This window comes from Phaenicophaeus curvirostris, chromosome 27 (genome assembly GCF_032191515.1).
Source record: "Phaenicophaeus curvirostris isolate KB17595 chromosome 27, BPBGC_Pcur_1.0, whole genome shotgun sequence".
Taxonomy (NCBI): Eukaryota; Metazoa; Chordata; class Aves; order Cuculiformes; family Cuculidae; genus Phaenicophaeus; species Phaenicophaeus curvirostris.
In genome coordinates, this window is record NC_091418.1 from 1832538 (window position 1) to 1855455 (window position 22918).

At 48.5% G+C, this 22918-nt stretch overlaps 1 protein-coding gene across 2 annotated transcripts in view; it reads left to right on the forward strand.

Moving 5' to 3' along the window:
• The first annotated feature begins 200 nt into the window (after positions 1-200).
• Positions 201-22918, forward strand: part of XPO7 (exportin 7) — a 41059-nt gene continuing 18341 nt past the window's right edge. Inside the window, exons 1-9 of one of the 2 annotated variants that reach the window (XM_069877557.1) lie at positions 201-310; positions 10250-10396; positions 11816-11909; positions 12697-12863; positions 15409-15501; positions 18698-18802; positions 19881-20046; positions 20661-20734; positions 22448-22567. In XM_069877557.1, the coding sequence (XP_069733658.1) occupies positions 293-310; positions 10250-10396; positions 11816-11909; positions 12697-12863; positions 15409-15501; positions 18698-18802; positions 19881-20046; positions 20661-20734; positions 22448-22567 (984 nt within the window). In that variant the 5' untranslated portion in view covers positions 201-292. The remainder of the gene's footprint in view (positions 311-10249; positions 10397-11815; positions 11910-12696; positions 12864-15408; positions 15502-18697; positions 18803-19880; positions 20047-20660; positions 20735-22447; positions 22568-22918) is intronic. The other variant, XM_069877558.1, reaches the window with a different exon arrangement.

Genomic DNA, 22918 nt, shown 5'->3' on the forward strand with positions numbered 1-22918 from the left:
GCGGCGCGTGCGCATGCGCAGAGGATGATGGCGGGGAAGGGGCGCGGCCATGGGGAGAAGGGAAAGCCGTGTTTGGGTTTGCGCATGCGCAGTAGGCGGACGGCCCCGGGAGGGGGCGTGGCCAACACTCATACACACGCTCAGCGCGCGACGCCAGGAAGGGGGCGTGTCCTGACGCGCCGCGCATGCCCAGTGGGGGAAGGGGCGTGTCCGGGCTCTCCGCGCATGCGCAGCGCTCGCCGTTGGGGGGGGCGGTCGCGCGCCGGGGGGAGCGGAGCATGAATGGAGCAAAATGGCGGATCATGTGCAGGTGAGGGGGGGCCGCGCCGCCCCGCGGCCCCGGAGGCCCCGGCCTCCCCTCCCTCTCCCGGCCCTCCGGGTGCTGCCCCGGGGCCGGGGTTGGGCGGGGGAAGGGGGTTCGCGGTGCGGCCTGGCCCGGCGCGGGGAGGCGGGGGTGGCGGCGGCGGGCCTTGCGGGCCCTGAGGCGCCGTGGAGCGGCCGCCGGGGCTGCCCGTGGCGCAGCGCGGCCCCGGGGGGGTGGGCCGCGGCCGGGGGGTGCGTGGCGAGGGGGGAGGGGGGAGATGGGGGTGAGCGGCCTGGCTAGGCCGGTGCCACGGGCCTCCCCGTGCGCTGGCGGGGCCTTCCCGAGCACCGCACGGGGCTTCAGCATCTTCCCGGGCACCGCCGAGGGCTCCTCCGCCTCCCCCATGCCCCGGCCCAGGGTCTCCCTCCCCGTTTACCCGTGGTCTCTGCCTCCTCTCGCCGCCGCCGTGGAGTTTTCCAGCAACACCGGTAGGAAACGGTTGGGAAAAGGACTCTGGGACCTGCTTGGCCACAACCGGAGCCCTGCCTGCCGCCGGCCCGCTCCCGGTGTCTCTCAGCCCCCATCCCACCTTTGGGATCCACAGCCCTGCCTCTCGCAACCGGGCTTGGGTTTTGTTCCAGCAGCGAGGGAGTCTTGGTCTGTAAGTAAAGCGGTTTGGTTGGCGTTACAAACAACTGCCGGCGTGGAGGAAAGCGTCGGGAGCCAGGAGGTGAATCCGAGGCGAATCCGAGGCGACAGCGGCTGCAACGGAGGGTCAGGATGGAAAACCTGTGGCCCCAATAGAGGGACCAGGTGGAAGCCTCTCGGTGTTGATGGAAGGACGGGATGGAAAGCCCTCAGCTCTAATGTATGGGTCGTATGGAAGCCTCTGGGCTTTGCCATAGGGGTTGGATTGAAACCACTTGGCTTTGAGGGACGGGCAGGATGGAAACCCCTTAGCTTTGGTGTAGGGGTTGGATGGAGGCCCCTCGGCTCTTAATATAGGAGTCGGATGGAAGCCCCTTGGCTCTAACATGTGTGGGTCGGATGGAAGCCCCTCGGCTCTTAGCGTAGGGGTTGGGTGGAAGCCCCTCGGCTCTTAGCGTAGGGGTTGGGTGGAAGCCCCTCGGCTCTAATGTAAAGGTCGGATGGAAGCCCCTCAGCCCTAACGTAGGGGTCAGGTGGAAGCCCCTAGGCCTTAACGTAGGGGTCAGGTGGAAGCCCCTCAGCTCTTAATGTAGGGGTCAGATGGAATCCCCTCGGCCCTAACGTAGGGCTCGGGTGGAAGCCCCTTGGCTCTTAACCTAAGGGTTGGATGGAAGCCCCTCGGCTCTTAACGTAGAGGTCGCGTGGAAGCTCTTCAGCCCTAACATAGAGGTCAGATGGAGGCTCCTCAGCTTTGACAGAGGGGTTAGGCGGAAGCCCCTTGGCTCAGATGGAGTGTTTGGATGGAACACTGCGGTTGTTGCTGCTGCTGACTTCAAAAGTCAAAACCAGGCCCAGGTGGGGAAATGGTGATGGGTTTTGCATATTGTTTGAGTTGAACTTGCCCAGGATTTGCAGGTGTCTGAGGGGCCAGCTGATCGGTCACGGTGGTTACATGTTATCTGTGCAACTTTGAAATAAATACGTTCTTCCTATCATCCCTGCACGGACCACAAGGGTGAGCAGTTTATTAACTCAGCACAGAGCCGGGCAGCGCTCAGGTTGTCTGGCAAGCGTCCCCTTGAGTGATGTCAGGGGAGGAGAGGAATTCCTGCATCGTTAAACAATTCGCAGGCTCTGAATTTAGTGAAGAATCTCTGAATATGTTGTGAGTCAAGCTCTGCTTTTAACACTCAGCTGGAGAGACACTGAGGGTGGTGAAACAGCAGCTCTTATTGCTTTAAAACTGTGCTTCGTGCCCTGCTTTTCTGTGTTAAATATTGAATTGGGCAAATGGAAGTTGGAGCTGTAAGAACAGGGTTGCAATCGCTACGTTTAGCTTGGTTAAAGTTTAACAGCAGGGGTTTGGAAGATGTTCCACTCGGAGGAAAACTGGTTTGCAAACACAGCTAAGGCACCTGCAGCTCAGGGCAGTTCTTGTATGGGACAAACAGCTGACAAAATCATTATGTGCTGTAACTGGATGGGGTTTGCTTGCTTTTTATTGCCGTCTGTCCTTTCTGCTGCAGGTAAAGGCTCCGAGGAGCCTCACACGGTTCCCTTCAAAGGGAGAGCGCGAGGTTCCCTTTATAACTGGATTTTTGCTGCCGGAGGAAATCATGGGGTTTATTAATGAACTTTTGGTGTGAGGTCTGCCCAAAGCGCCAGGCTGATGGATGTGATTTGAGCTGCATTGCAGACTCCTCTCAAACGTCGTGTTCATTTAACAGAGCGGTTACTGAGTTACCCAGTGATGCGGGGTCTTGGTCCTGTGCTGTGGGAGTTGGTGCTGTTGTAAGAATTTGTAAGGAAATCTCGGCTAACAAAGCTGTGCGGAGTTTAGCAGGTTAGGAAAGTCTTGTTGCTGCTCCGTGAGAGCTTTGGTTTGGGAGTTCAGTGTTTGCAGTGGAACTTCTGGAGCCATATCTGCCATGTGATGAAGCACAAACCTGTCATTTATAGACTTTGTCTGGGCTGAAGTTATTTACTTTACAGTGTGGAGCAACAGTGAGGGTGAAGGCAAACTTTTAAGGCCATGATGAAGGCGAATATCGCGTTCTCATCTTTGAAAACAGATGTTGTTTGGATGGTGAGCAGGGCAACCAGTGGTGTTGATGGGAATGGTGCTGTTGGAGCCGGCTGCGGGGCTTTCCCTCGAGCAGCACTTCATGGGGGGGACTGTTCAGCGCCTGGGAACAAAGGTGGCACTAACACAGGAGCAGGGAGAATCAGATGATTCTGTGTGGCTGGAAGGGAGTCCCAAGGTCCTACAGCACATCACTGCACAGTGACTTTTCCACTGCTCACAAAGCCTGTACAACTTTGGTTTGGATTCGTACTCCAGGTCTTGTGAACATCACTTGAACTCGCTTGCAGTAGAGGCAGAGGAAGGCGGTGAGAATGTCATTGCAATTAGCTCTGTGGGTTAATGCAAGTCCTCTTCCAGCTTTTTTTTTTACCCCTCTTGGCAACAGATCTGTGTTATCTTTGTTTTTCTTCCGCTTTCCTCGCCCCTTAGATGTTTTCTTTGTTGCTGCCCTACACCGGGACACGCTTACTGCATGTGAACATTCCTATGGGAGAGTGTTTTGTGCAGGATGATGCTGAGTTCTGTGACTTTGAATTCTTCATTCATCTAGAATTTAAAAAAACATTGCAGTGGCTAAAAATTGTCACTCTGATGTTTCTTATTGCCTGTTCTCAGTCCTTGACTCCACAGTTTTGACAGCCAGAGATTTGGGCCAGTGTGAGGCAGCATGTCAGGTGCCGAGGGGCTGCTTGTGATCGAAATATTGGCTTGGAGAGGAGCAGCTGGAGGAGAAGGACCTGAGGGTGCTGGTCGATAGTCAGCTAAACACGAGGCAGCAGTGGCCCAGGTGGCCAGGAAGGCCAGCAGCGTCCTGGCTTGGATCAGGAATAGTGTGGCCAGCAGGAGCAGGGAAGTGATTGTGCCCCTGTACTCAGCACTGGTGAGGCTGCACCTCGAATCCTCGATTCAGTTTTGGGCCTCTTCTCAGTGGGGAGAACACCCTGTAGAAGCGTGTTTGGGCACCACTCTGCCATCACATCCCTCGTGTTGGTGGCTCTTGTTATCTTCTAGACTATTTCCTAGGGCAATTCCTTCTCCATCCCTGGATCTTTTGTCCCTTGTGTGTTTCTGTATTCTAAAGGATGTTGGTTTGGCTCAAATGCAAAATCTAATTTGGCTCTACAAATCTATAACATTCAGCTTGCTCCAGAAGAAACCCTGGAGACCGAGGTGCGTGTTTCCCATTGGATACCTCAGTAACCTTGTCCTTGCTTGGTGAAAGAGTCACAGCACAGCCTGCTGCCCAGCTACCAATTGCTTGGGATACTTTTCCATTTGTTTTAGTTCCAGCTTTTACCTTCCGCGTGCCATTGGAGCTCTAATTAAGGACTTGGGTTTATCTCGGAGCAGCCCATGGGAGTGCTCTAGGCCTGGGGAGGGGAAAGCACCACTCCAACTGAAAATAGAGCAAACTTCTTTTGCAAATTAGGCTGTTTTTTAAGCTATGTCCCTTTAACTGCCTTTCTCCACACCGGAGTTGTAGGATACCAGGGATAGGTGTTTGGAGCTGGATTTCACTGAAGGAAGGAGGCACAGAGTTGCAGTTCAGTGCCCCAAGATCAAATCTTGACCTAAAAAACCGTGGATGCTCCTTTTCAGCTCCACCAGGAGTTTATTCCCTGTCTCTTGGGGCTACTTTGGAGGTTTCTTAAGATACAGGTGAGGTACATTGCTGCTGGCAACAGACAGAGCTCGCTCTGCTTCCCCTCCTGCTGCTGATGTTCTGTCCAGGAGAGCTCACCTGAAGATTCCAAACTCCGGCAGCACAAAGTGGGAAAGCAAAGCTCTGTTTGTGTGCACTTGGTGGTGAAAGAAGGACAGAGCTGAGCTGTGAATGGGCGGGCAGGTTGATGCTGGTCTCTCCCTGCTCCAGCAGCCGAGCTGTGCACCTTGCGTAGCCAGCGCTAATGCAGGCAGGGAGGATTTGTTCATTTTAATCATTTTAAGAGAGCACCGAATGCTCTGTAGCTCAGGAACTCTGTTCCTGTTAATAAAGCCTCGTTGCCCTTGGTTCTGGGCAACGTGGTTGTGTTTTGAGGCTATAGGGCTCAGGCCTAGTACAACTAAGTTCAATAAGTTGCATTTTTACTACTTAAAATTCCCAGCAAATGTGTAATTTTTGTCTTTCTGCTTCTAAACTGTGTTTTCAAGAAGGTATTTACGAGTAGTTTGTGATGTTTTCCTGGTGATACAGCCATGTGGCTTTGCTGCAAGAATCTCAGCGTGTTTTTACAGGAGTAATCAATGTTGTCTGTCTGAGGGCACTCTTGTTTTCCCCACCGTAATTATACTGGCACATCTTTGCCATTTTGTGTTGGTCAATCCCGGCTCCCAGGGAGTTCTGAACATCTTCAGCTTTGATTTGCAAGAAGAGGCTTTTTATCGGACGAATGGAGATGGTTTTCAGCTGAAAGAGGGGAGTTTCAGATGAGATCTTAGGCAGAAATGTTTTGCTGTGAGGGTGGGGAGGCCCTGGCCCAGGTTGCCCAGAGCAGGGGTGACTGCCCCATCCCTGGAGGGGTTCAAGGCCAGGTTGGATGGGGCTCTGTGGTGGACAGAGGAAAGGTCCCTGTGTGCTGTGGTGTCTGTCATCCTGCTGAACCCAGAGCACGGGTTACACCCGACACCGTTTGCTCACAGGAGCATCTGGCAGGCCAGAACTTAACTGATACAAGTCCTGCCTGTAAATCAACACCAGGCTCTGGACTAAGAAGCAAAATTTTAACAGTAGGAGAGCAGAACACATTCTGTCTTTTAGCAGACCTTGTCCTCTGTCCCTTGTTTGAGATCATTTCCACTGTAAACTTGGTGTAAAAACCCTTCTTTTCTGCTCACAGCGTTTTGGTTGTTTAAGGTGTAAGTGTAGCTGAACTTGTTAAATTGAAATTTATGGTTCTCCTTCTATTGTATTGTTTGGTATCCTTGTATAATTTATTAATGACAGATATATTATTGCCATATTGTCCCAGGGTTTGGGTTGAATTCCTGTTTGAAAACTCGGTGCCCTTGTATCGCCAGGTCAGTGTTTGTGAATGTGGTGATTACAGGATTTATAGTCCAAGGACGTTGTACTGCGAAATGCTAATTCTGTTGTTTGTCTAGCCCTTGATAAAGTCTGTGGCCAACACCAGTTTAACCAGTAAGGTGAAGGTGATGTGCAGTGCTTGGATCCCTTTGCTGTTTCTGGGTGGTGAGATTAAGCAGCTCTGTAGTAGCTTCTGTATTTCATAGGATTGGAGGAGCCTCCAGAGTTTTCAGGGTGACTGGAAGGCTCCTGTTTACTTTGAAGCAGTGCTTTGGGTCTCAAACAAATCCACCTGCTGTGAATTCATGACATTCGGCAGTAATGGAGAGGTGAGAAGGGTGTGATTGCTGCAGACGTAGATCAGCTGCAATATTGAAATGAAAAGGTAAAGAGAAACAGGAGGGACTCGTTCTCCCATTGTTGTTGCTGCTTCAGCCTCTCCTTTTTCCTTCCCCGAAGCGGAGGATCGCCTGTGTGCTGCCATTACCAGGACAGTGGTGCTGCTGTCCTTGCCTTGGGCAACCAGGAGAGAGGGCTTTCCTGGGCTACAAGTCAGCAATTCACCCATTCCTAGGTATTACGTTGCCAGGGATCTCTTAATACCACTTCCAACAGCTTCAGTGCAGATTGGAGGTGGGAATGGTTGCCTTCAGTTTGGTGTAGAGGCAATTCCTTCAGCGCAGGAGCAGGGCTGGCTGTGGCTGCTCCCGCTCCTTCTCCAACTCTGCCATCTTGAGCACAGCCGGCGTTCCCTCAATTTTCTGAAATGGGAACTGTCAACGTGGCAAAGTCAAACTCGATTGAACCAAACCTGCCGAGAGCTCATTGCAGCCCTCGGATGTAAGGAGCGTTGCTTAAGCAACCGTGTAATCCAAGATCAATTCCACCGCCATACCCCAGGGACTCCTGTTAGGTCGCTGCTACTTCCCTTGTAGTATTTATCATTTTAAAGATGATCACATGTTGTTTATCTTCACCACAGGGAAAACACTGGATGGTTACAAGTTTTATTTGTAGCTTGTGGGATAAATGAGATTGATGGGTTGGTGTTTTTTGCACATTTTGAGCTTCCCAGCTGCTTGCAGTGGCCAAGCAACAGAGGCCAAGATCGTACAAAGCGGGTGGCACAAGAGGGAACTTATTGCTCCTCGCTATTAAAGAAATGAGCACTAACGTGATGTAAGGTTCACAGGAGGTGGATGGATCAGCTATTCCTGCCCAGCACATCCGGAGAAGGGAAGGGAGCTGGGAAGGGGCTGGAGCCCAGGGGTTCTGGGAGCGGCTGAGGGACCTGGAGCTGTTTAGCCTGGAGAGGAGGAGACTGAGGGGAGACCTCATCCCTCTCTGCTGCTCCCACAGAGGAGATTGTGGTGAGGTTAGTGCAGGGCTCTTCTCCCAAGTAAGAAGGGATAGGATGAGAGGAAATAGCCTCAAGTTGTGCCAGGAGAGATTTAGATTGGATATTGGGAGAAGTTCCTTCACAGAGAGTGGTTTAGCATTGGACCAGGCTGCCCAGGGCAGTGGTGGTGTCTCCATCCCTGGAGGGGTTCAGAAGTTGGGGCACTTTCGGACATGGTTTAGCAGGCACAGGGGAGTTGGGCTGGTGGTTGGACTGGATGAGCTTAGAGCTTTTTCCAACAGTTTTCTACTGTACTCTGAGTGTACTCAAATGTATTTATGGAACAGAGTGTGTGCAACTGCGGAGCAATCCTGGGATTTCAGTGCCATCATGCGAGGAGCAGATAAGAGCGATTCAGAAGGCGGGGAGTCAGGAGGGGGGAGGTGTTTGGTGTCTCCCCTGACTGCAGTTCTCTTCCTAAAATGCCTTCCCAACCGCTGCAAGAGTCGCTGTCCCCAGCTCCTTGTGACCCTGTGCCCTCATCAATTCCTCTTTCTCCTTCTCTTTTCAACTTCCACTTCCCCATTTCTTCCATCACTGGCTTGTGAGATGGTTTTACAAAGAGTTTTTGGAGCAGTTTGTTCTTAAACAGCGCTGAACACCAGCTTGGGTCGGTTGCAGTCATGCCTTCAGTGCTCTGCGAGCCTTCTGTCTTGTAGCAGAGCCTGTGTGAGGGATGCTGGAGTATCTCCCTGGGTCACATTCTCTGCGGTCTCATGCTGGAGCCCTTATCTAGAGCCTGCAGAGCCCTTGCCCTCCGTAATCGCTGCGCTAGATGGTACTTTTTTTTTATCTTGGTTGGAAGAGAAGGCATTGCCTGGTGTCTGTAGGGACATAATCCCACTAATTGTACTTCAGCGCCTGAGCTGCTTTGCCTTTTGGAGCTGGAGGAAGGCTGTAGCCTGATTTCTGCCCTGCCAGCGGAGAGAAGGGAACTGTGTTGCCTTCCTCATGGTGATGGGAAAATGTGCTGGAGGCTCGACTGCCCTGTCTGTCTGTGTGACAGAAAATCGAGTAGGGCACAAGGCAAGGAAGGAAATGGGTTGGTGAGACAAGCCTGAAAATGATCCATAAAGGGTTTTCATCACAGATATGTGTTCAGATTACTGTTTATCACAATACTTTTGAGCACATTAAACTTGAAACTGAAATGACCATTCACAACCTTGAAATGAAGGATGAAAACTCCCAAGTCTGGGCATCTTCTGCCTCTCTGAGTGGCCCTCACGGGCTTTGGGCTTCTCCTTGCTCCCATCCTACACTCCTTCTGCAGCTCCATATCTGGGGATGCTGTGAGGAAGAAGTATCAGCTGAACTTTAACTTGCGAGTTGTCTGGGCAGGGACACTCAGGTCGGCTGGCACTGCAGAATAGAGACAAGATACCCAAAACATATCTAAGTTGTGGTGTAGATGGTTGGCTTCACCTAACGTGAACAGAGGGCACTTGTATTCCCACTGAGTTGCTGGATTCACACTCCTGGGTAGTTTGGACTTGCTTTTCCACCTGTGGGGTTTATTTTATTGTGCTTTCTGGACAGCATTACCTGCCTCCATTAACGGGGGTGCGGTTGTTGAATCCTGGAGGTCCTGCCTTTCCCGTGGCTCCGAGGGAGTTAATGAACTGCGATCTGCGGGAAGGCTGGCACGGATCGCGCACTGTGCACAAACAAGGGTGTTTTGTCACTGCGAGCGTCACACAAAAGGGGCTGCAGTTATTGCCACCGAGTCCCAAACCACAGAGAGTGAACTTTTCTCAGAGGTGGGAAGAACACGGATTGTAGGGAAACCCCCATTCTTGAACTTCTTGAAGAATTAATTCAGGGTGGTGTGAGACTCCAAAAATAGATCCTTTTTGCCAACATTAAACTACGCTCTTGGATCGGTGTTCGTTGGTTCAGTGTGGGACCATGGGCATCACTGTCCTGTTAGGGTAGTGGAGCTGCTTCCCAGGGATTCAGTTAATCAATGGGGACTGAATGGTTATGGTAGCTTCTTAAATTAGAATCACAGAATGGTTTGGGTTGAAAGGGGCGTTAAACATCATCCAGATCCACCCCTACGATTGTAATCACTGCACTCACGTATCAGAAAGCGTTTGGCTGGGTGCTGATGTGGTGAATCCGTCAGCTCGCCCTGTCAGTAACTCAGCTCTTGCATAACGATCTCTTCTTCAAAAATAAATTAAGTGACTGATGCTGTCATCCTTACAAACACAGAAGTCAAAACACAAAAGTTATGGTCTGCTTATAATGATTTTGCCCCCGGAATGTTGAACCTAAAGCATTTGGAAATACCTGCTTATTAATCCAACAGTAAGAACCGAAGGGAAGAGCTGTATCCATTTGAAAAGCTGCTTTTTAACCAGGACACCTAAGATTTCATGGGGGGAAACCATCTGCCTGCATCACAGTTTATGGGAAATACTTTACAGTTGTTTGAGCACACAGAATCTGCCTGGTGGTTTTATTTCCCTTTGAACACCTTCACGCAGACGCCGTTCAAAGGCATCCATCCCATTTGTCATTTGCTCTGTTCTGCTGCTGGTATTCTTGGCGTGTGAAGTGTAGAAGCTTTAACGTGAGATCCTTCCAGCATGCTGGGATGCTGGAGTCTGTTCCGGTGCCACACGGAGGGAATATAAACCAAGTTTGTGGGTAACGTGACGCTCTATGACATAAAAACTAGGTGTGAGGATGTTTTTTGCTATTTAAACTGCTGTTCTGGCTGGAGCTAAAGCGTGTTGGGGTCGTCACTGTTCCTAATGGATTTCTTTCCTTGTATTCCAGAGCCTAGCCCAGCTAGAGAACCTGTGCAAGCAGCTGTATGAGACCACAGACACTGCGACACGGCTGCAGGCGGAGAAAGCCTTGGTTGAGTTCACCAACAGCCCCGACTGCCTGAGCAAGTGCCAGCTGCTTCTGGAAAGAGGGAGTGTACGTAAAACAATACAATTGTCCATCACGGATCAGGGTATTTTGGGCGCTGATAAGGGAAATGGCCCCAAGGTTTGGTATGTGGTGTTGACATTACGTACCCAGCGTGCTCTTATGTGTCTCGATTTGTGGGCCGGCTGTGCCAAAAAAAGCTTTGGCTCTGGTGGTGAACGATGCTGTGCGAACGGCTGCCGGTTCTCATGTCTCGTGAGCCGCGCTGCGTTCCTCGCAGGCTGCCACCCAGACACGTCAGTGGAAAACATCCTTACGGCAGTGGTGTTTCATGGACTGTGGGAACCACTGCCCTCTCTGTGGGCTTCGAGGAGAAAATGGTGACAGGATAAAGCCAGCAGTGTGTCTTCTGGAATGTCTCCTTGGAAAATTGCCCCTGCTATAGTGTCGTGTTAATGATCCAGCAGTTTAAAACAGGGAAAATTAGATCATGTGCTTTAGAATTAGTGTTAACGAAAAGATGTCGAATACGCCAGCAGTAAATCTGGCCTGACTCCTCCAGCTTCTTCTTTTGAAGAAAAAAATCTTTTGATTTTTACTTTCTATCGGCACAAAAATGGCTTTGCCACTTGATGTTGCACAAATTGACTTTTAGCAGAACACGAATCCTACTTTCATGTCTGAACGGGGTTTGAAGTTCTTCCGATGGGAACGAGCGACTGGTTTACCCAAAGGGAAATAATATTGTTTTTAAAGGAAGGCTCCTAAAGCCCAGTTTCATTCCCTGTCATCCATTGCCTGGATGAGGATTGTGGGGTTTTTTGATTCAGTCTGGGGTCTGACTTGCTTTAAAACAATGGGAATAGTGGCAGAAACAGATTTCCTACAGCTTGGATACTGAGCTTTATACCTATTACAGAAATTAGCATGCAAAATGCTTGGCATTTCCCTGGCTGTTACTGATGGGATCGGGGGCAGCTGGGGGGTTTCGATGCTTGAATTCCATCGTCTGTGTCCCTGAATCCGATCACAGTTCAGTGGGCTGTGTGCCCATCTCAAGTAATAACATTTAACTTGTATTTAGTAATCAAGTGAAAGTTGTAAGTGCCGCTTAAATGTGTAGCAACGTGCTCGGGTGGCTCAGAGCACGGATTGTCTTTTCAGGCATGGCCTTTAAGGTAATGGCGTGCACTTTGACTGTGCCTGCAGTTTTACTTCTGCCTTCAGTGGCAGTTCCGTTGTCTTCTGCTCTTTAAAAGCTTTTTCTTTCTTTCTTAAACACTTTTTTCAAGTGTTTGGTTTACTTTAGTGTCTATGCAAATGTAAGTCCAAATACACAGCATTTATTCTACCAATTAAATGAATACTTTAAACTCAGATTTTCAGAGAGAAATTAGCTTAAAATCCAGCATTGCTGCTTGATCCTCTTGTAAACTTCTGTTTGTGGGGTTTTCTCATTCTTTACAGTCCTCCTACTCCCAGTTACTGGCAGCTACATGCCTTACGAAACTCGTGTCACGCACAAACAACCCTTTACCGTTGGAACAACGAATAGATATTCGTAAGTAGATTTCATTTTGCTAACCAAATAAATGTTATCGTATGGGCATTAATCCACAAGTGGGAGGGTTTCTGCAAGTTCCTGTGCTTTACAGCTTGGGCATCTGAAGGCATAGGATGCCCAAAAGGCCAAGAAACATTTGTCTTGGATGGCATCTCGTGTATCATCGGCTAACAGAGTTCATGGCTATGTACAGTGCGTTATTCCAGATGGAAAGGAGTGACAGCTCCGTGATCTTGTAATAAAGCATCTGGGTTTGATAAGTTCCTTTTGGGGTATGAAATACACATGGTGACTGCCTCTTCTGAGGATGTGCTTTCAAAACAGAAAATCTTGAAATAACACTTAGAACCCTTCCTAACGGAGCAGTCACTATCACAGTGCTCTTGCCTGGAGAAGGGCTGATGCTTCCTTTCCTCTGAGGAAGGAATTTGACTGCCATTCATTCTGCATCCTTTTTTACTGATGGTGTGGTAAATGACCATCTCTGATGAAAGATCTTGAGCTATTTTCAACTTTTCTTGCTACTTACATGTTCTTACAGAGGATTAGACTTAATCTGATGATTAAAAAACAGGTTAGGCTTTGGGAATGAGCTCTTACCTATCTCTAACCCATTTCCATGGCTTTGGACTGTTAAAAGTACAGGTAAAAGGTCAGTGTTGGCACCCAATCCACTACCGTGCTGATTCTGTCTTTAAACAACTTTCAAATGATGCTTTTGTGACAATCTCAGCTTCATCTGCCCCATTTTTGCCTACAGTTGCACCTCCTCTCTCTCTTCCAGGGAACTATGTGCTCAACTACCTTGCCACCAGGCCAAAGCTGGCAACGTTTGTCACACAGGCTCTAATCCAGTTATATGCCAGGATCACAAAGTTGGGCTGGTTTGACTGTCAGAAGGATGAATATGTCTTCAGGAACGTGATCACGGATGTCACAAGGTTTTTACAGGTCAGATGTTGTGCTGAAGCTTAATGTGAGCCGGCAATGTGTGCTTGGAGCTCAGAAAGCAAATAGTGTCCTGGGCTACATCCAAAGCAATGGGAGCAGCAGGGCGAGGGAGGGGATTTGACCCTCTGCTCCGCTCTGGTGAGACCTCACTTGGAGCCCTGAGTCCAGTTCTGGAGTCCTCAGCACTGGGAGGACATGGAGCTGTTGGAGCGAGTCCAGAGGAGGCCACAGGGATGGTGCAAGGGCTGGAGAACCTCCTGTACAGGCTGAGAGAGCTGGGATTGTTCAGCCTGGAGAAGAGAAGGCTCTAAGGAGATCTTAGAGCAGTTTCCAGTAGCAAAAGGGGCACAGTTGTTGCACAATTCTTCTTTTAAGCTCTCACGCATAACTACACCATTCAGATTAGTGCAGAATGTAATCTTGAGCTTAGTTCCTACAAGGGAAATACATGCCACACTTGACTGGCTTTTATTCGTGGGGGGAGATGGAAGTTACAGTTGATATTTAGCTGAGTTATCATAACAAAACATAGCTTAAAACTTGTGTGTTACAGAAACGTTATTGTTCATGGCTTTCTTTAGAAGTCCTGCCTGTTGTTTCACAAACCTGCATGCTATCACACAGCGCAGGATTTCATTCCCAACCCGAAAGGCTGCATAGGGAGAAGATGGCATCAGCAGCATGTCTCCAAGCTGGAACTTCTTCCTGGAGACATCAGTAAATCCTGGAATGCTGTGAATGCTGATTGAGTTACTCTGAAATCTGTCCCAAAATCAAAACTTGAAGGCAGCACAAGAGATATGAATGACCAGAAATGCTTCCCAGTGTGGAAGGGGAGATGTAATGTGTGCAAGGCTTTAATTCTGGAGCAGTAGAGTGAGGACATTCAGAAAATAACCTAACTACTATGATTTTTAGACAGTTACAGGTGTCTGCAGTGAGGTAGAGTCTGGAAGGTGTTCAGTAATTTAAAGATCATGTTCCTTTCTGGGCTGGTAACTTTGTCCCCAATAGTTTGCAGGTGAAATTATCAGAGCTGGATTCCTCGCTCTCCCAGCTCGTGACATGGAGAATGTGTGCTTTTTAATAAGGAACCTAATTAAATGGTGTGAATATCTCCTTGCTGGGCTCAGTTGGAGTCAGTCTGTTCCCATTTGCTCAAGTTACCTGTTCTGGCTGCTTGAGTGTACATGAGACTGCACTTTTTTTTTTTTTCCAAACACATGGATTCAGCAAGCTTTTCCAGTGGCTTCTGCCCAGCTATTCAATAAATACGGAGCCTGTTGTCAAGAGGTGGCTCCAGCAAAGAAGCGGTGGGGGTCTTGAGCCTAAATACGCTTGAATTTCACTGTTGCAGATGAGTTCAGTCTTGGAAGCTGGAGCTCAGAGCAGTTTGTGCAGACAAGGTGGAGCTAGGAAAGCAGGCATCATTTCTCAGTTACAGAACAGAAACTGGGGCAAAGGAACAATGCAGGTTGTTTCCCTTCAATCATTTGATAAATGGATTACCGTTTCGAGCGAAGAGGTGTCTGTAACAGACTTGGTTCACAATCGGCCCCTTGTTGGAGTCGCCAGAGGCTGAGCGGGCTGCGGAGAATGGGCTCCCTTCACTGGGAGATCGCCTGGCCTTGGCAGAAGGGGCGTGCGGCATGGAGAGACGTGGTCAGCTGCTCCTTGTGTTCTTCAAGGTCTGTGGTTTAAAAAGGAGCCAAGGAGGGAGTTCTATCTCCCAGAATTTTCATCGGGCAACTTTAATACTCATCCTAACGTTGCAGAAATTCCCCCCTCTTTTACCACAGCCTCTGTTAGAATTCAACAAACTGATTTCAAACAAAACAAATCTAAAGAAATCTTCTCAGAATTAGGGCAAGGACAGGCTGAGAGAGTTGAGGTTGTTCAGCCTGGAGAAGAGAAGGCTCCAGGGAGACCTTAGAGCAACTTCCAGAACTGAAAGGAGCTCCAGGAAAGCTGGGGAGGGGCTCTTGATCAGGGAGGGCAGGGATAAGATGAGGAGGAATGGTTTTCAGCTGAAAGAGGGGGGATTGAGATGAGATCTTAGGCAGAAATGTTTTGCCGTGAGGGTGGGGAGGCCCTGGCCCAGGTTGCCCAGAGCAGGGGTGGCTGCCCCATCCCTGGAGGGGTTCAAGGCCAGGCTGGATGGGGCTTGGAGCCCCTGATCCAGTGGGAGGTGTCCCTGCCCATGGCAGGGGTGGAACTAGATGGGCTCTGATGTCCCTTCAACCCAAATCATTCTATGATAACTCAAAAATGTTGACTAAACTATTAAATAAAAGGTGGCTGGTTTTGTTAGTTTGTGTTTCTGAGCTCTTTAGAAGCCTTGGCTTTGTTAAGAACACCAACTACTTTAGAAGCATGGTTTAAATTCTCTGCTTGGTGTTGCTCGTGGGCTTTTTCCAGTTGCAGTACAAAGACAAAACATTGCTGGATGGGTACATCTAGAAATCTTTCAAGGCAAATAATGATGAAGCTTAATGAAAACCTCGTGTCGTGCTAACGGCTCTCCCTGTCCCCCTTTCCTCCTCAGGATAGTGTAGAGCACTGCATCATAGGAGTGACAATCCTGTCCCAACTAACTAATGAAATTAATCAAGTAAGTGCTACAGCCTTCCTCAGTGAAGTAAGTGTCCAATTTTCTCATTCATATTGTTGTGTCCTGACGTGTGTCTGTGCTTTGACTGGGGCTTTTGTTGGGTGTTTTGGGTGGAGAGGGGATGCTGTGTGCTGGGCATTTGGCTTTGTGTGTGGTTTTTTTATGTTTACGCAGTCACTTGGTGTTGTGATGAGATGCTGAAAACTCCTGTCCTGAGGAACCGTTTTGTTTCACTGGCATCTTCCATCTTCTCTCATTTTTTTATGTAATCTGAAATGAAAAAGTAAAGCCTTAAGCAACCAATCTTGCAAGGACAAAGCCCTCAATGCGAGGACATCCCTAGCACCTACTCGTGTTGATCCCTGTGCCTTGTTCCAGGTCACAGCATCCTTGGGCCACGAGGAAAATAGAACGTGGCCTCCTCATATTGACCAGGGAGGTGAAATAAAGAGGATTTAATGCATGCCCCATCCCTGGAGATGTTCAAGGCCAGGTTGGATGAGGCTTTGAACATCCTGATAAAGTTGAAAAGTCCAAGCCCATGGCACAGGATTGGAATTGGATGATCTTGAAGGTCCCTTCCAACCCAAACTATTCAGTGATTTATCAAATGCTGCAAACTTTTAAAGCATCCTTTTCATTCAGTACCAAATTTCACAGAATTCCCAGCAGACAGTTCTCAAATTCTGCTGATTTATCAGGGCTGAGTCCTGATAAAGGCCGGGCATGCAGAGTCTGTGCCGCATCAGTTAGTTTGGGGCTTTGTAGAGCCCTCTGACATTATGCTGCCTCTCACTATTGATACTGAGGGCTGGAACAAGCAGCTTCACTTGGTGCTAAGTTTATATTGCTTTCCTGATCTGTCAGGCAGACGATTCTGTAGCACTGTTGATGGCCACCACAGCCCTGAGACAGCGTGAGGGTGGCCGTGGACATAAATGTCTCTCATTTTACTTAGAGCACCAGGTGTAACCAAATGTTTTGGTTTAATATCTTACTGAGGAAACTAACTTTTTGTTTTTGCTGGTCTGTTGACTAATCCAGGAGCAGATTGAATGGGAGTTGAAGGATGATTACAAATTATTTTCAGAACTGGAAATGGAGGAGAAGGGTTTGTCCTGACAAGGGCAAAGCACCAACTTCTTCTCCTGAACTTGGTGAAGTTCGGTGCTTCTGAAATTCGAGCCCTGCGCTGTAGCCTGAACAGCTCCTGCATCCATTTCAGAACCCAAATTCACTTTCGTTCTTCAAGCCTGGCCTGATGAGTAAATCCTAACCCATATCCCTTCTCTGAACTCTTAAGCCATGTCTTATTATGGTTACCATTTCCTTGCCCAGACTTCTGTGCAAGCCTAATTTCGTCTCCGCACTTCCTTGCATCAAGGCTGAAAGCAACTCTCTTTATCTCTAAAACTTAGGATGCAAGAGAGAGAACGGTCGGCACAGAGACTTGTAGCTTATCTACAGGTTTATACTGAAATAAGCAGTGAAATTAAAGACTTTGATCAAAAATCTCTTCCTTCTATCTTGGATATTAAATCTGCCACAGTTTACTACTCTTTCCTAACTGTGCCAGCAGTTGCAGAGGGCTGGAATCAGTGACTCATCCCGGAAAGTGTAAAACTGCTGTGACTTGCAAACTAATATATCTGCCACCGTGCCCACTCCTCAGAACGGGGTTGTGTATGTGTACACAGAAAAAAAAACACGCAGAAAAACACCTTACAGGGCTTCTCATCAGGCTTTGATAACCAGACTCCCAACCACGTCGCCTGAGAGCTGAACTTGCTACAGCTCTGTTTACCAAAGCTTTTGTTCCAAAGCTCACAGTACAAATAAAATGGGATGCTAGCATTTGGAAGTGTCAGTTTTCATCCTGTAAGCGCTGCACAGACTTGCCTGGAGGTGCGGAGTCTCCGCTGTGTTGTAGGAATTGACTGATTTAAGCCATGTGAAGAAAAGGAAATGCTCCTTTGCCACAAGGCCAGAAATCTGTCAGATTTGTAATAACCATGGAGAGAATAAATGATGCTCGTTTGCTTCAGACTCTGAACTCTAATCGCGTGAGCTGAGGAGCAATGATTCAATCCTTAGAACGCTTGGGAAATTTAGATCCAGTTCTGATCTGCCAGCAACTACCAGGTGAAGCAGGGCTTCACCTTCTCACCTGTAATATAAGAGTGTTTGTACCCTCCATGGGTCGTTGTGAAGGCTGGTACATTAGTGAGGTTAGAGCTGGGCTTGTTCCCGCAGTGCTGCGTGAGAGGAGGACATAGTCAAGGTTAACAGAGGCAGAAAGAAGTGGAGATTGGAGCTTTGTGGCTCTGCACGAGACTACGAGTGTTCTTGCTCTGTTGGGCTGTGATAACCGACTGCCCATCAAATAACTCATCCCAGGCAAGCAGGATATTGCAGGCTGTGCACAAATACACTTTTCTCCTCTTCTGGGTCTGGGAAGTGACATGAATTGTGGTGCTGTTTGTCTGCACTAGCCCATGTGAGGATGCATTGGTTGAATCGGTTGGAGACTCTTTTATCCAGTATAAATTATATAAAGTATAATTTCACCAAGAAAGGTTGGACTGGATGATCCTTGAGGTCCCTTCCAACCTGGTGTTTATGATTCAGTGGAAGGGATATGTGTGTATGTGCCTCTTCGATCATACATCAGCTTATTCTGATATGGTGAGAGGTCTGGAGGTGGAGTTTATAACAGCTACAGCAGAGTCCAATCTGGCTGTCACTCCTTAACCCTCCTTCCAGTTTTCTTCTCATCTGTACAGGTTCAGGAAGGGAATTGGCATTGGTAGTAGCTGGCCATGTGTCTGCCCGGTGGGTTCAGGTAGGATTTAACTTCTAGGAGTTCAGAGCACTTTAGAAAGCAGCATTCATTAAAATGACTTAAATTCTGCTGCTGAATGCTGCTGGTGGTCCTTTTTTGGGAGAGATTTAAAGGAACTTGTAGGAGTAAACCCAAACCTGCTTTCTGGCAGTGGTGCAGTGAAGCTGCATCGTAAGTATTGTAGATAGAAAGTCCTGTCATCAGCCAGCAATCGGATTTAATCCAGCTCTGCAGGGGCAGCACATCCCCCAGGATTAGCCAGGTATCGCTCTGGGGAGGGAAACCTCAATGTCCCAGTGCTTAATAGGGTTCCTACGGGTTCTGCTGGTCTGGTTTCACCTCTGCCCATCAGCTCTAAGCACTGGTTTTCTTTCTGCTCAGGCGGATACTACTCATCCACTGACGAAGCACAGGAAAATAGCCTCGTCCTTCCGAGATTCATCTTTATTTGATATTTTCACGCTGTCATGCAATTTACTGAAACAGGTAAGGAAAGCGTCGTTTGGCATCTGTCTCAAGGCAACAGACTTTGGGCTGAGGTTCCCTCTGCTGCCCACACTGACCATGTAGAGACTAGAAAGACCCTGTTTGTCCCAGGAGGAAGCCTCTGGTTTTCCACCCTAACTCTGAATCATCTTGTTTTTGTTTATTGGGATGCCGTCATTTAGTCAACTTGGAATGTTTTCTGTTACAACATCCTTGTTTTCCTATGATTAAACACCTAGTGCCCATTTTTGTGTCTTTTTTTTTTTTTGTCTAATAGCAGCTTTTCCAAGCTTCTGTGTATGAAGCAGAAAGTTCCCAGGTGAGGACTGGGCTGTGAGAAACCAATGATCGCCTCTATTTCCATGTCTGTGAAACAGGGGGCAGTCAGGCAGCCCCAGAAGAATAAGTCTTTGTGGAGAGAGCAAGGAATACATTCCAGCCACCGCTGGCAGTGTCAGCAACGTTTTATTTGCAGTAGACTTAAGCTTGGAGTTGGTTTTGTTTAAAGTACAGAGCTATGATACAGAGGACAGACGGGCTGGCCTGTCTCTGGGTACAGACCCCAAGTGCTGCTCTGCAGGGAAATGACCTAGCATTGCGTATCCATCGAGTTCTTTGCGTTACTTAAGAGTATCCCTGTTTTCCCTGCCCACAGCAGGATTGTAACTAGAGCAGGGCTTATGCAGATCATCCCTGCTCATATGGAAATGAGGGTGAGGTGGAGCAACAGGATTCCCTGCTGCGAAGAGCTTGTCAGGCAGAAAATGCATTCTTGTGTTTAACCTTAATAAGAACTTCCTTATCTCCTGCATCTCACGGGATAATTGCAGGCTGGCATTTCTCCTGTGCAGGGCAAGCCGAGTGGGAAGCAAACGCTGTGCGTTTATCCATCTTGTGAGAGGACAAAGCATGTTGATACACATGCTGTACATGAGAGCTGGGGTTGGTGCTGGTGGCTTGCGATCCCTGCGGTTGCCACATCCTGTTCAAAGCTGAATTACTGCCTCAAACTCAGCTGTCGCCTTGTTTTGGTTTTTTTTTTTTCCTTTCTACTTTGCTAATGTGATGTATTTTATAGGCTTCTGGGAAGAACCTGAATCTGAACGATGAAAGCCAGCACGGGCTGCTTATGCAGCTCCTCAAGCTGACCCATAATTGCCTGAACTTTGATTTCATCGGCACGTCGACAGACGAGTCCTCAGATGATCTTTGCACTGTGCAGATCCCAACCAGTTGGAGATCAGGTAATCCTGCCAGAGGAAGAGGCCTGACCCGCAGGATACCTGCTGAAAGCAGGGGCGACTCGCTAAAGCCCTCGCTGTACCTAACAAATAAACATTTGCATCCAATCCCAGATGTAAAATCCAGCCTTTCCTTGATGTGATTACAGTTTGGGGTTGGCTCTCTTGAGCTATAAAAACACTCCTCTACCCTTTCAGTCTCACCAGTTCAAGGAACAGAAAAATGTCAGTAAGAAATAACTCTTTCCTTGTTCTCAGCAACATTACTAAGGGACATGGTTTAGTGTTTGATAGGAATGGTTGGACTCGATGATCCGGTGGGTCTCTTCCAACCTGGTGGTTCTATGATTCTATGACTCTTATGAACCTTGTTGCTCCCATTGGTTGTTTTACAGGCAGCTTCACAGATTCTATCCTTAGATTATTGTCCTGTAACTCTGTCTTTGTATCCAGTACCAGTGGGTTTACTCTCTTTCTGGGAAAGGCAATTGAGTAAAGATGTAAAAGCCTTTGGAGATCTTATAGTGTGCTGCTGTGTGATGAGTACACGTGCCATTGTTGATAAGTGTTAGTCCTGCAGAACAGCGTTCTCAGTAAAATGCTCTGTTCTGTTTCAGCATTCTTGGATTCTTCAACCCTTCAATTGTTTTTTGATCTTTACCATTCCATCCCTCCTTCATTTTCTCCTCTGGTAAGTTCAGCTTTCATTTTCCTTACAGACTCTACTACTGGAAAGTGTTTGTAGGGTTCATCCTGGAGAAGACTCACTGTAGGTAAAAATGCCGTTGACTGAGTTGAGAGAGCTGCCTTCACTTTATGCTGGAGAAACAAGGGGAGGCAGGTCCAGTGCTGCCGATAGATTTGATCCATTTGCAGAACTGGAATTTGACTGGCTTCTTTGCTAAAGTCCAGCCTCCTTCTTTGTCTGCGTAGCTCAGAGCCCGCTGGCTCTCCCTCTGTGCCCTTTTTGAGGGATGTAGCTTCTGTTATTTCCACTGTATCGCTTAGTTGATCCCCAAACCATTCTGCGAGCAGGCTGCAAAATCTGGGAGCACAACTACATAATACAACTCCTCCTTCCACCCTTCAGAACTAGGCCATGTCCCAGTAGGATGGAAGGGCCGGTGGCACAACCCAACTGAAAGCAGGATTATTCCTTCTTGGAAAAAAAATGCCTGCCAGGCATTTATCTATTGGACAAATATATTTAATAATTCATGCTACAATGAAAACGCACCCTTTGGAGAGGGAGGGAAGGGTCCTTCAGGAACACTTTTCCCGCTGAGGCTCTCAGCGCTGTTCATTACCTGCTGATTCTGAATTTAAAGCCTCAAATATTCATGAGAGATTTTAACAGCGTGAGATGCTTTTATTGTTCCTGAATAGAATCAGAAGCAATTATGCCTTTAATTGTCCTGCTTCTTTGATCAGTAAATGTAAGAGCCAGCAGGAGCAAGAGGCTTAGCAGCTGAGCAAGTTGTCCTTAGGCTGGTCAGAGGGAGCAGGGCTTTGCCTCTGGGTAAGGATTGCAGGGTGCTGGACATCACTGTCTGCTGCTGCTCCTCCTCAAGCCCTCCTCACCAGCTTGTTACTTAGCTGCACCCATGGAATTTACTCTCCATTTCAGTTTCAGAGGTTTGGGTTGAGAGCAATTTAATCATTTCCTTGCTGGTCTGCATTTTCTGCAGTGTTTTTCCAAGTCTGCGTTAAGTTTACCAGCTTTCCCTGCCAGTCCTGGTGCATTTTCAGTCTCATGCGATCTGCGTTCCTCATCTGCAGGAATCACATAATTTTAGGGGAGCAGAGTTTGGAACCAACTTTTGACTGCCGGGATGGAGATGTTCCTTTGGGTGCTGTGGCCAGGAACCCATCTGTGTCCTGGGCTGCATCCAAAGCAGTGGGACCAGCAGGGCGAGGGAGGGGATTCTGCCCCTCTGCTCCACTCTGGTGGCAACCAACCTGGGTCCAGTTCAGGAGTCCTCAGCACTGGGAGGACATGGAGCTGTTGGAGCGAGTCCAGAGGAGGCCACAGAGATGATCCGAGGGCTGGAGCACCTCTTGTTCAAAGACAGGCTGGGAGAGTTGGGGTTGTTCAGCAAAGGCTCCAGGGAGACCTTAGAGAAGGTTCCAGTGCTGAAAGGGGCTCCAGGAAAGCTGGGGAGGGGCTCTGGATCAGGGAGCGCAGGGATGGGATGAGAGGAACAGTTTTTAGCTGTAAGAGTGGAGATTGAGATGGGATGTTTATCTCTGCTGTAATTTGTTTTACACTAAGACTACACCACGTTGGGGAGGTGAAGGAGTGAAAGAGCATCAAACTTAAATGATTTGTTGTGTCATGGAAAGGAAACGTGTGTTCATTTGATTGTCCTGATCTCTCCCTCTACATTCTCCTTACCCATTATAGGTGTTATCCTGCTTAGTGCAGATAGCCTCTGTGCGCAGATCCCTCTTCAACAACGCAGAAAGAGCAAAGTTTTTATCTCATCTCGTGGATGGAGTTAAACGAATACTGGAAAACCCACAGGTGGGAAATTTGGATGCAGTCACTGGAGTTGTGTCTTTGCTTGCGCTGCGTCCGAGGGCTGGAGCACCTCCCGTACAAGGACAGGCTGGGAGAGTTGGGGTTGTTCAGCCTGGAGAAGAGAAGGCTTCAGGGAGACCTTAGAGCAGCTTCCAGGATTGAAAGGGGCTCCAGGAAAGATGAGGACAGACTTTTTTTAGACTGTAGAGAGGTAGTGGAGGCCCCATCCCTGGAGGTGTGTTCAAGGCCACGTTGGACTTGGCTCTGAGCAACCTGATCCGGTTAAAGATGTCACTGCTTCTGCTGGGGATTGGACTGGATGACTGTAAAGGTCCCTTGCAGCCCAAACCTTTC